The following is a 10,216-nucleotide window of genomic DNA, read 5'->3' as shown; positions in this document are numbered from 1 at the left end:
GGGGGGGGCAAGGAGACATGAGGATGAGTCAGCCCTGCTTCCTCTCACAGGGACAGGAGTGTTTACAGTGGGGATGCCAGGTCTGGGCCCATCCTTCCATGGGGATACCAGCTCTCAGCTCTGGGCCCATCAGATGCCAGCTCACAGCCCATCACCCACTGTGTCCCCCGGCCCTGAGGAGTTAGGGGCAGCCCCCACTTACCTGCACCAGACAGTATCCCAGCAGCCGCAGGTGCCGGTCCCTCATGGCCCGGGAACCCACCAGGATGTCGGAGTTCTGGCAGTAGTGCCACTTGTCATTAACCGACAGCACCACCCTGTAGAGGGGACAGCGGGGAGCACAGTGTCACTCCACACCTCAGTATCACCCCACCCTATGGACCCTACTCCCCAGCACTGTGGCAGCTGAAGAGTAGCACCCCAAACGACCCCAGATCCTGCTGGTGGCAGGGACAGCTGTATCCAGCACCTCAGGGCAGTGAGGACATGGGTCTGTGGGTGCCCCATGGCAGTGGGCAGGAAGGGGCCAGGGCTGAGCGTCTTAGTGGGCAGGAGCCCAAGGCAGTGCCAGGGTGGCTGTCCTGCCAGAAGGGACCAGGGACATGGCCCAGGGACATGGCCCTGCTCCATACCTCTGTATCTCCTCGGCACCCTGAGGCCCCTCGCCCGGCCCCCGCTTGGGGCTGGGCCGGCATGGTGAGGGTGGGGGGCCGGCGTCCTCGCTGGCTGGGGGGCTCCGCTCTTCAGGTTCCTCCTGGGCCCGTTCCCCCTGGAAGCAGCCGTGTTCTTGGCTGGGGCAGCCGGCGGTCTCCTCCTCCTCCTCCAGGATTTTGCCGATGGGGAACTGGAAGAGGGAGGTGGTAGAGGTGCGGGGGGAGCAGTCGGGGGTGCTGGGTGGCGGCGCCGAGAGGCACTCGGAGGGGCTGCTGAGTGTGGAGCTGCCCGGGCTGGCCAGGGACGGCTCCTTGCTCAGCCCGCAGTAATAGTCCGAGGGGGGCTGGAAGCAGGGCCCCCCTGGCGCTGGACAGAGCGCCGGCAGGAACCGCCCGGCCCGGCCGCTCTCCCGGGGGCCTGGGGGGCTGCTGGGCGTCTCTGGAGCAAATGGGGCAAAGTCCTGCAAGTCTGAGGTGAGGGCGAGGACACTGGACCGCAGGGACATGGTGACGGGGGACGTGGCTGGGGGAGCCCTGGAAGCTGCCGGAACGCGTGAGAGAGGCAGCACCGTGCCTGAGCGGTTGATCCACAGCAGGAAGTCTGCAGGAGACAGAACAGGGATCAGCAACTGATGGGACATGGGCTTGGGAATTCTGTGCCCCAGCTGGGAGTCTGTGCCAGAGGCACAGGGGAACCCCCCATTTCTGCAAGGGGAGGGCTCAGGGAGCTTTGTCCCAAAGGCAGTGTCACAGGGAAGGCAGTGACAAAGCAGCCAGAGCTCATTCTGCCCCAAATAAACTCCCATCCTCAGCCCCCAGACCCCACCTGGCAGCCCTCTCCCCACAGCCCAGGGGGGTTACCTGTGCAGTACCCAGGGGGGAGCACCTCGTCCTGCCGGTAGCATTCCTCCCCCACCAGTTGTCGCAGCGCCTCGGCCACCAGCCCCTTGTAGCTGCAAGGAAGGGACAGTCAGGGGGACACTGCAGGGGCTGGCACATGCCCCAGCACTGCTGGTGCTGAGTACATCCATGCAGAGACGGGAACCCCCAGGAGCAGGAACCACAGAGCTGGAGTTTTGGGCTCTGCTGTTGGGGGTCAAGAGGGGATGGGCTCCAGTTCCTTCTGCAGAAAAGCTCCTTGCAGTATTGGGACACTAAAAGCCTCCCAAAAGGGCTGCCCAGCCCTGGCACCACTGCCCAGGGCAGGGGGAAGTCCCCATCCCTGGGGGAATTTAACAGCCACATGGATGTGGCACTTGGGGACATGGTCAGTGGTGGCCTTGGCAGTGCTGGGGGACGGGTGGACTCCACGGTCTCCAAGGCTTTCTGAACCCAAACAATTCTGCAATTCTAAATGATTCTGTGATTCTACAGAGCTACCCCACAGGCTTTGGAGCTTCCTTTATAGGGGCCTTTATCCCAGCACCATCTGGGATCCTGCCAGAGTAGGTCACAGACCCCGTGTCCCCCACTGCGAGGGACAGCAGAGGGGTGCTCCCCCTCTCCCCCCCACCTGTACTTCCTGTTGGCCTCGTCGGCAGTCAGGGCGTGCTCGAACATGAGGACGCGGTAGCGCGGGTCGAGGCGGGGGCCGCTGTACTCGCGGAACTCCAGCTCCACCGCCGCGTCCAGCAGCGACAGGTACCGGCGCACAATCAGCGCGTAGGGGCTGCCTGTGGGGGGCAGCTCAGATGGAGCCCACCGGGATGGGCATCCCCTCACCCAGCCATGCTGCTGGGGACCACCCTCACCCCAGCCAGGGCTCTGCCAGCTGGGAGCACCCTGGCAAAGGCCCAACGTACTCATGACATTGGTGATGAAGCCTGGGGAGAAGACCTGGTGCAGGACAGTCTGCGGGAAGTGGCTGAGCTGGAACATGGACATGAGGATGTTGACGGTGGCCAGTGGTGAGCTGCTGGCCTTCTGCTCCAGGATGGCCTCCAGCTTGGGAAAGAGCTCGCCGTGGTTGGAGGGGCGGTAGTTCATCCGGCTGAAGGGGAACACCAGCTTCTGGATCACCTGTGGCAAGAGAAGAGCGTGGGACCAGGGTGGGACAAGGGACAGGTCGGGGCCACCTGCCCAGTGCCACGAAGAGACGGGTGCTCAGAGCCCGCCAGGACAGGGGCATGACCCCTGGTCCCCTGGAATGCCCCATCACGATGGAGAAGAGCCATGGCTCCTTTGCCCAGGTGTGCCCACAGATGGAGGTGACCCCATAGGTGAGGCGAGCGCTCACCTTGCTGTCGAGCTGCTCCCCACGCTTCAGCAGGAAGTTGGCGATGGTGTCGAGCAGCCGCGGCTCACGCAGCCGGTGCCGCGCCACGTACTTGGCGATGAGGGCCATGGTGTAGGGGGTGAGGTTCTCTGCCTTCCGGGGCAGCCACTCTGCCGAGCCAACACAGTGGGGAGGCCGTCACAGGGGCCAGCTCTGTCCCCGCCGCAGGTCCTCTGCGGCCACCATAGCTCGGGCAGGTGGGAGGACAGGACCGGACAGTAGCGCCAGTCCTAAAAACCTCAAAAGCCAGGCAGTTCCTAAAAACCCTCAGGTGAGAGGCTCAGGCAGATTCCTGTCATGCACAGCCAGAAGGCACAGCTGGAATGTGCACAGGTGGGGCCTTCTGTAAAACCCCACCAGAACTCCACTGTGCCCAGCCTGGAGGCACTGTGGGAAAACAGTCCCTGGAGGAATGGGGGGCTCCCAGCCTGTCAGAGGGCTGGGCAGTCAGTGACAAGGGTGGCCACAACACAGGGCTCCTTCTGCTCCAGTTCCGTGGCTCAGCAGGGCCCCAGCTGGGGCTGTCACCACCCAAACGTCCCCAGGGCCAGGGAAGGCGTCTGCGAGGTTGCCCCCCACCTGGCCAGGGGCCCCCATGTCCTCTGCCCGACCAGAGCTCTGCACCCCCCATGTGGGTGGCAATGCTGGGACCCCACCTGGGCACCCCTCACCTGCCATGCTGCGAATGAAGCGCTCCTGCCGGTTCTCGTAGAAGAGCTGGGAGCTGAAGATGGCCTCCAGGGCCTTGTTGTTGGCCTCCTGGGCACACAGGGCCAGCATCTCGTCCAGCAGCGCCAGCTCGTGCTCCCGCATGGCGCTCACCTGGCCCAGCGTGTGCCGTACCAGCCGCAGGATCTTGCGGTTGTTGATGAGCTGCTGGTCAGAGGCCGCGTGGCCCTGCAGCGCCTGCGCCCGCAGCCGGTAGTAGGAGAGCAGCAGGAAGAGGGTCTGGGGGTGCCGCTCCTTCTCCAGGTGCCGCTCCAGGCTGCTGAGGCAGGACTCGACCAGCGGGTGGGGGCTGGAGGGGTGCAGCCGCATCACGCTGCTGAACACCATCGACACATCCTTCTGGTTGAAGCGGCCCAGGCGGCTGCGGGACTCGTCCTCCAGCACCCGCACGAGCGGTGACTCCCCGGGCAGCCCTGCAGGGGGGACGGGCACAGGCACGGCTCAGATCCTGGGCATGGTTCAGCTGCATGGCACAGCCACCTCTGGAGCTTGGGCAGGAACCCGCTGCCATGACTGCACGGATGTGCTGGATCAGTGACCAAACGAGAAGGGGAAGGGGAAGCACTGGCAGAACATCAGCGCATCTGCACCCATGGAAAACACTGCATGGAACTGCGGAGTCATTCCCACCCATCCCACTGGAATGGGAGCCCTGCAGCTCACCCACAATAGCAAGGTTCTTTTCCTAACTCTCAAACATCCCAAAGATAAATAATTCATAGAATCCCAAAATCCCAGACTGTTTTGGATTGGAAGGAACCTTAAATCCCATCCAGTTCCATCCCTCTGCCATGGGCAAGGACACTTCCACTAGACCAGGTTGCTCCAAGACCTGTCCAACCTGGCCTGGAACACTTCCAGGGACTCTGAGCACCCAAAAAACTCACCTCAAAAAGTTCGTAAAAAAAAGTTGTGGTTGGAAAACAACTGTGACATCCCATGTGACCAAACTAAACCCTGTTTGTTCCATCACGGACTAATCCTTTGGCTTTTTTGACCTTCTCCCGTTTCCCAGTTCAGCTTTAGCTTGTGCAACCTGGCTCCCAGGGAAACACTTCCCTGCAGCTCAGGACATGTTATCCAGGCCTGGGCACAGGCTCAGTGCCTTGGCTGTCAGGAGGGATCTCCTCAGCAGAGGCAAAGAGCGTTGGGGGGCCTGGAGCTTCCCATCGCCCTAGGATTTGGGCAGGCACAGGCCGAGGGGCAGCGCAGGGCAAGTCACTGTGGGTTATTGTTAATCAGAACTCAGGAGGGGGAACGTGCAGATTTGGTCTGAGCAGCTGCTTTGTTCCATAAAAAGGCCTCAAAAGAAAGCTGGAGTTTGTGTTAATGAGGGACAAGGGGGCAGAACAAAGTGGGGGGCACAGCAGAGCCGTGGGGGGCCCAGCATGGGGAGCCTGGCGAGGGCAGCAGCGCCGGCAGCTCCGGCTCAGTGTCAACAAACACCCGGCGCCGCAGGCCTGGGGCCGACGGGCAGAACCGGCCCCCCCACCCCCGGCAGGGGCTCGAGTTACTGCGTCAACAGTGGCCGGGCGGTTCCACCGAGCCCTGGCCCAGGAAGGCCGTGGGGAACGGGAAGGAGAACAGGATGGGGGGAGCCACGGGCAGGAGGGCAGGCACCCGCCGGATTGTGGAATCCTGGAATTGTTTGGGTGGGAAGGGACCTTAAAGATCACCCAGTTCCAACCTCCTGCCATGACCAGGGACACCTTCCACTATCCCAGATTGCTCCAAACCCTGTCCAGCCTGGCCTTGGACACTTCTAGGGACAGGGCAGCCACAGCTTCTCTGGGCATCCTGTGCCAGAGCCTCACCACCCTCTCAGGGAAGAATTCCTTCCCAATATCCCATCTAACCCTGCCACCTGGCAGTGGGAGACCATTCCCCCAGTCTTGTCCCTCCAGGACCCTGTCCAAAGTCCCTCTCCAGAGTAGAGGAGCTCCAGCCCTTGGAGCATCTCCATGGCCTCCCCTGGACTCGCTCCATGTCTTTCTGCTGCTGGGCTTCAGAGCTGGAAGCAGCACTGCAGGTAGGGCCTCACCTGCGTGGGGGAGAGGGAAAGATTCCCCCTACTGCCCTGCTGTCCACCCCTCTTTGGATGTAGACCCCACCCCCTTCCTCGAAGCAGAAGAACTTGTAGGGTCACCTCAGCCCACAGAAGGAGGAGCCTCCGGGATGCAGCCTCCCCTGGGACACAGCCCCTCAGGACGGGGCCTCCCCAGCTCAGTAGCACCCCAAGGAAGCTGCACAGGAACCCAAATACCTCAAACCCTCTCTCCCACATAGCAACACCTGGTGACATGGGGCTTGTCCCCTCCAAGAGTTCAGCCAAACCCATGGTCTCCCCCATCAGTGCTCAGGTGTTTCCTGGTTTTCAGGGCTTGGAACTCAGCTCCAGAAGTGGCTGATACACATCCTTCCAGGCAGGGCTGCCCAGCACCGTGACTCCCCTTGGCTCCAGCACTGACCTTGTGGTCAGCCAGGGATACTCAGCCCTCCTGCCCCGGAGGAGCAGAGCATCCCTGCTGAGCTGAGCTCCCCGAGCCCTCCTGCCCCCTGACCAGAGCCCCCAAGGGTCATAGCTCCATCTGCTACAAATCCACCACCACATAAATCCCCCCAGACCCGGGCCCTGGTCCCTGTTGCAGCGCTGTGCTCCCGCCCGTCCGAGACCCCTGGGGGTGGCTCACCCAGCGCGGCCGCTGCGTACAGGCAGTTGACGATGCTGAAGTTGTCGAACTTGGCGCAGCCGCTGACGATGGCCTGGCAGAGCACGTGGAACTCGGGCTGCTCCAGCACCTGTCCCGCGGGCCCACGGCCGTCCCCAGCCCCCATGGGCGGCCCTGGTTGCTGCTGCAGGAGCTGCCCCAGCTTGTGAAGCGCTATGGGGTAGTGACTAGCCGACACCTTGCCCGGGTTCTGCGTGACCCAGCGGAGCACCTCACCCACACTGCGTGAACGCTCGATCAGCCGCTTCATGGTGAAGAAGGTGTCGTAGCTCATCTTCTCGTGGATGAAGTTCCAGCTCTTCCTCTTGCCATGGGTCCGGCCCCGGCCGCCGTCCGGGTGCACGGTGGGCAGCAGCCCATGGCCGTAGGGGTCCAGGGGCAGCAGCAGCCGCGGCCTGGCCTTGCCGGCGCAGCAGCAGGCGGGGAACATCGCGGCACCGCGGCGCTCACGGGCAGCCGGGCCCCGCGGGCCCGCCCGGGTCAGAGCGCGGAGCCATGGGCACAGCAGCGGGCACAGCATGGCGGGGGCGGCGCGGCGCGGGGGGCTCCGCGGCTCCGGAGGACCCTGCGGGACAGACCGGCGGGGACGTGACGGGGGGAACGGTGGGACAGCCGGGGCCCGCGGGGGTCACGGGCGGCCGCGGGCACTCCCCGACCTGGCAGGGACTCCCCCCGTGCACAGGGGTCCCCGCCCCCGGGTGCCCCCGCCCGCACAACCACCCGCACCGGGCCCGCCACCGTGTCCGGGCCCGCGTCCCGCGCAGCCCCGTGGTGCCCTCCGGCCTGCCCGGTGTCCCCCGCCCCACAGCGCCCGCCCCTCTCCCGGGCACACACCGACCTCCAGCCGGTACCAGGCCCACCCTAGCCCCCCCGGCTGGATTCCCCGCCCCCCATCCGGGCCGGCCGTACATGGCGCTGGCGGCCGCTCGGTCCCGCCGCCACTCAGCGCCGCCGGGACATGGACACGGCCCGGGAGCGCAGCCCCGCCGCCATCTTCCCGCGGCCCCGCCCCACGCGCGGGACTTCCGGGGCGGGGCCGGCGCGCGCGGCATGCAAATCACCGCTGCGCCTCCGCCAATGAGCGACAGCCCCGCTAAGAGCGGGGCGGGGCCGCCGGCGCAGGCGCGCTAAGGCCCTGCGGAGCGCGTGGCTGGAGGCGCCAGGCCCCGCCCCCTCCCGGAGCCCCGCCCCCCCGGTCCCGGGTCCCGATTCCCCGTTCCCCGGGCACCCACTCCCTCCCCCTTCCCCGACCCACGGAGCAGCAGAGCCGGGACGCCACGGCGGGTCACAGTCCTTCCGCTTTAATCGGAACGGCGGTGGGGGGTGGGACCCCCCAACACAACATCGGAATCCCCGGGACAGTGGGGAGTGCAGCGACCCCCGGCACCGGGACCGCCCCGTCACAGCACATCCCGCCGGCAGCAGGACCCTCGGCACCCCAGGGCTTGTGTCCCCCTGCCCAAGCACCGGGACACTCGGGAGCAGCCCCTTGGGAGCTGCTCTCCCACGAGGAGAAGCTCCGCAGGCACGGACACCACCCCGGGCAGGACCGCACCCGAGAAGCTTCTGCATGCAGAGTGGCTGGGGGGTGCTCCGTGCAGGGACAGGGGGCACTGGGACGCCGCCAGAGGTAGCTGAGCCCTCATTCCTGCAACAGCCCCTGAATGCAGACAGGGCATGGGTGGGTGCCTGCTCTGGACCCCTGGGCCCCTGGGGGGGACACAGTCCAGGGCCCAGCCCCCCCAGTTCAGGTGCAGTGGGCAGACCCCATGTGCCCCCGATATGTTGGGAGGGCTGAATGCAGAGCCCCCCATGTCCCAGGTGGATTGGGCAGGCTCTAAGTGTCCCAGGTGTGGCCCTAGGTCCCCCACGTCCCAGGTGCTGATCCGGGCCGTGCTATCTGCGGTACATGGCGAAGGCCACGAAGGTGACGAGCAGGGTGAGGCCGGCCAGGCAGGTGGTGGCGGTGGCGGTGAAGACGTGGCGGTGCTGCAGCTGCAGGTACCAGAGCAGGGCCAGCAGCAGCACGAAGAGCGGCAGCGCCAGGCTGCCCACGCCCAGTGCAGCGGGTGCGGGGCTGTGGGGACCGGGGGTTCCGGGGGCCGTGGGGGCCACGCTGGGCGGGGACAGGTGGCAGTGCAGGACGCTCAGGTGGCCCAGGTGCAGCCCTGCCAGGCTCTGGGCATCGTCGCGCAGCAGCTGCCCCTGGTAGATCAGCCGCACCTGCTGCTCCTGCCCGGGGAAGTAGGTCCTGGAGGAGACAGGGACAGGGGTCACACTGCTGTCAGGACGGGCCCCTCTGACCCACCTCCCGTGACTGTGCCCACCCTGACCTCTCACCCCACCCATGCACCTGAGCTCGTGTGTCCCCATCAGCCACCCCAAGCAACAGTTGCCAGGCCAGTTCCTCCATCCACATCCTATGAATGTGCCCACCCTGATCCCCCACCCTGCCCTGAACACCTGCCCCCCTTCCTGTCCCTGGCCCCAGCTGCCACCTGCCCAGGACAGTCCCCTCTGTCAACGCGCCCACCACGACCCTCCCGCCCTGCCCACACACCCGAGCGCGTGTGCGCCCGTCAGCCAGCCCAGGTGTCCCCTGCCAGCATGGGCTGTCCCACGGCCCCGCCAGGGATGGGCACCGGTACCCGGGCACAGGCCACCTGCCGCGGGACACCGCGGTTCCCTGCCAGGTTCTGCGGGGATGGGAGCGACGGCCGGTGGGGTCCGGGGACGCCCGAGCCGGGACAAGTCGCCCCTGCCCACACGCCCTCACCTCTTGAGCGCACCGACGGTGTCCCCGGGGCGCACCCGCGCCAGGCGCTCCGTGTCGTTCAGGAACTTGAGCCGCAGCACCAGCGTGGGCTCGGCGGGGCCCTCGGAGGCGGCCGCAGGAGGGTGCCGCTGCCGCAGCCCCGCCGCCTCATCGGGGGCCGCCGCTCCCTCGGCCGGGGCCGGGTCCTTGCGCTCGGCAGGGACCGTGCTCGGGGCCGCCTCAGTCGGCGGCGCCGCGGGCTCGGGGGCGCGCGTGGAGGCCCAGGCGAGCCCCAGCACGGCGGCCGCCAGCAGCAGCACGAACAGCACCGTCACCTCGTCGCCGACGCCCTCGATGAGCGCCATGGCGGCGGCAGGACCGGGGGACGCACCGGGAGAGGGTACCGGACGGGCACGGCCTCAGCCCGCGGGGCCGCGGGGAACCGGGGCCGCGGCCACGGCTGCACCGGGCCGGGCTCGGGCCGCCATCGCGCCGCTTCCGGCCGGGCGCGAGGGGCGATGGGACATGTAGTCCTGGCTGTAGGAGCCATAGCGGGGTGTGGCCGCCGTGCGGAGCACGCCGGGAATTGTAGTCCCAAGCCCCCGGCGCCAGGCTCGTACTCCCAGAATGATCCCGGTCACTTCCGGTCACTCCCCGTGTGATCCCAGTCCCTCCTAGACGCTTCCAGTATTACTGTAGTAATTTGCAGTATGTTCCCAGACAGTTCCAGTATGGTCACAGTATTACCCCAGCATAGGCTCAGCTGCTCCCAGTATGATCCCAGTTACTGCCAGCGTGGTTTCAGTTGCTCCTAGTGTAATTCCCAGTATGAACCCAGTTAATCCCAGTATGATGCCATTTGTCCCCAGTGTAGTTCCAGTTGCTACCAGTCACCTCCAGTATGGCTCCAGTCACTCCCAGATTCTCTAGATACTCCCAGGTTTAAGTTCCTGTGGATGTGTCACTTGGGGACACGGGCAGTGGTAGCCATGGCCGTGCTGAGGATGGGTGGGTTCAGGCATCTCCGAGAGTTTTCTACCTTCAGTGACTCTGGAGCTGTGAATCCCCAGGAGTG

General features: G+C 65.8%; 2 protein-coding genes across 2 annotated transcripts; both read right to left on the bottom strand.

Moving 5' to 3' along the window:
• Nucleotides 1-6: 6 nt before the first annotated feature.
• Nucleotides 7-7,405, bottom strand: FASTK (Fas activated serine/threonine kinase). Its single transcript, XM_042022268.1, has 9 exons — nt 7,296-7,405; nt 6,348-6,951; nt 3,600-4,070; nt 2,890-3,038; nt 2,456-2,672; nt 2,167-2,326; nt 1,515-1,606; nt 633-1,254; nt 7-317 (listed from the first exon to the last, which is right to left on the bottom strand). The coding sequence occupies exons 2-9, from the start codon at nt 6,904-6,906 to the stop codon at nt 182-184; spliced, it is 2,406 nt and encodes an 801-aa protein (XP_041878202.1). The 5' UTR covers nt 6,907-6,951; nt 7,296-7,405; the 3' UTR covers nt 7-181.
• A 261-nt stretch (nt 7,406-7,666) lies between these two features.
• On the bottom strand, nt 7,667-9,650 carry TMUB1 (transmembrane and ubiquitin like domain containing 1). Its single transcript, XM_042022265.1, has 2 exons — nt 9,163-9,650; nt 7,667-8,637 (listed from the first exon to the last, which is right to left on the bottom strand). Exons 1-2 carry the CDS (start codon nt 9,504-9,506, stop codon nt 8,283-8,285), a joined length of 699 nt encoding a protein of 232 aa, XP_041878199.1. The 5' UTR covers nt 9,507-9,650; the 3' UTR covers nt 7,667-8,282.
• Between the last annotated feature and the right edge of the window lie 566 nt (nt 9,651-10,216).

This window comes from Corvus kubaryi, unplaced genomic scaffold, assembly GCF_017639235.1.
Source record: "Corvus kubaryi isolate FWS band 111438036 unplaced genomic scaffold, C.kubaryi_AGA036_p1.0 37193, whole genome shotgun sequence".
Lineage (NCBI taxonomy): Eukaryota > Metazoa > Chordata > Aves > Passeriformes > Corvidae > Corvus > Corvus kubaryi.
Note: the sequence above shows the minus strand (reverse complement) of the source record. Positions and strands in the feature narration are given on the sequence as shown.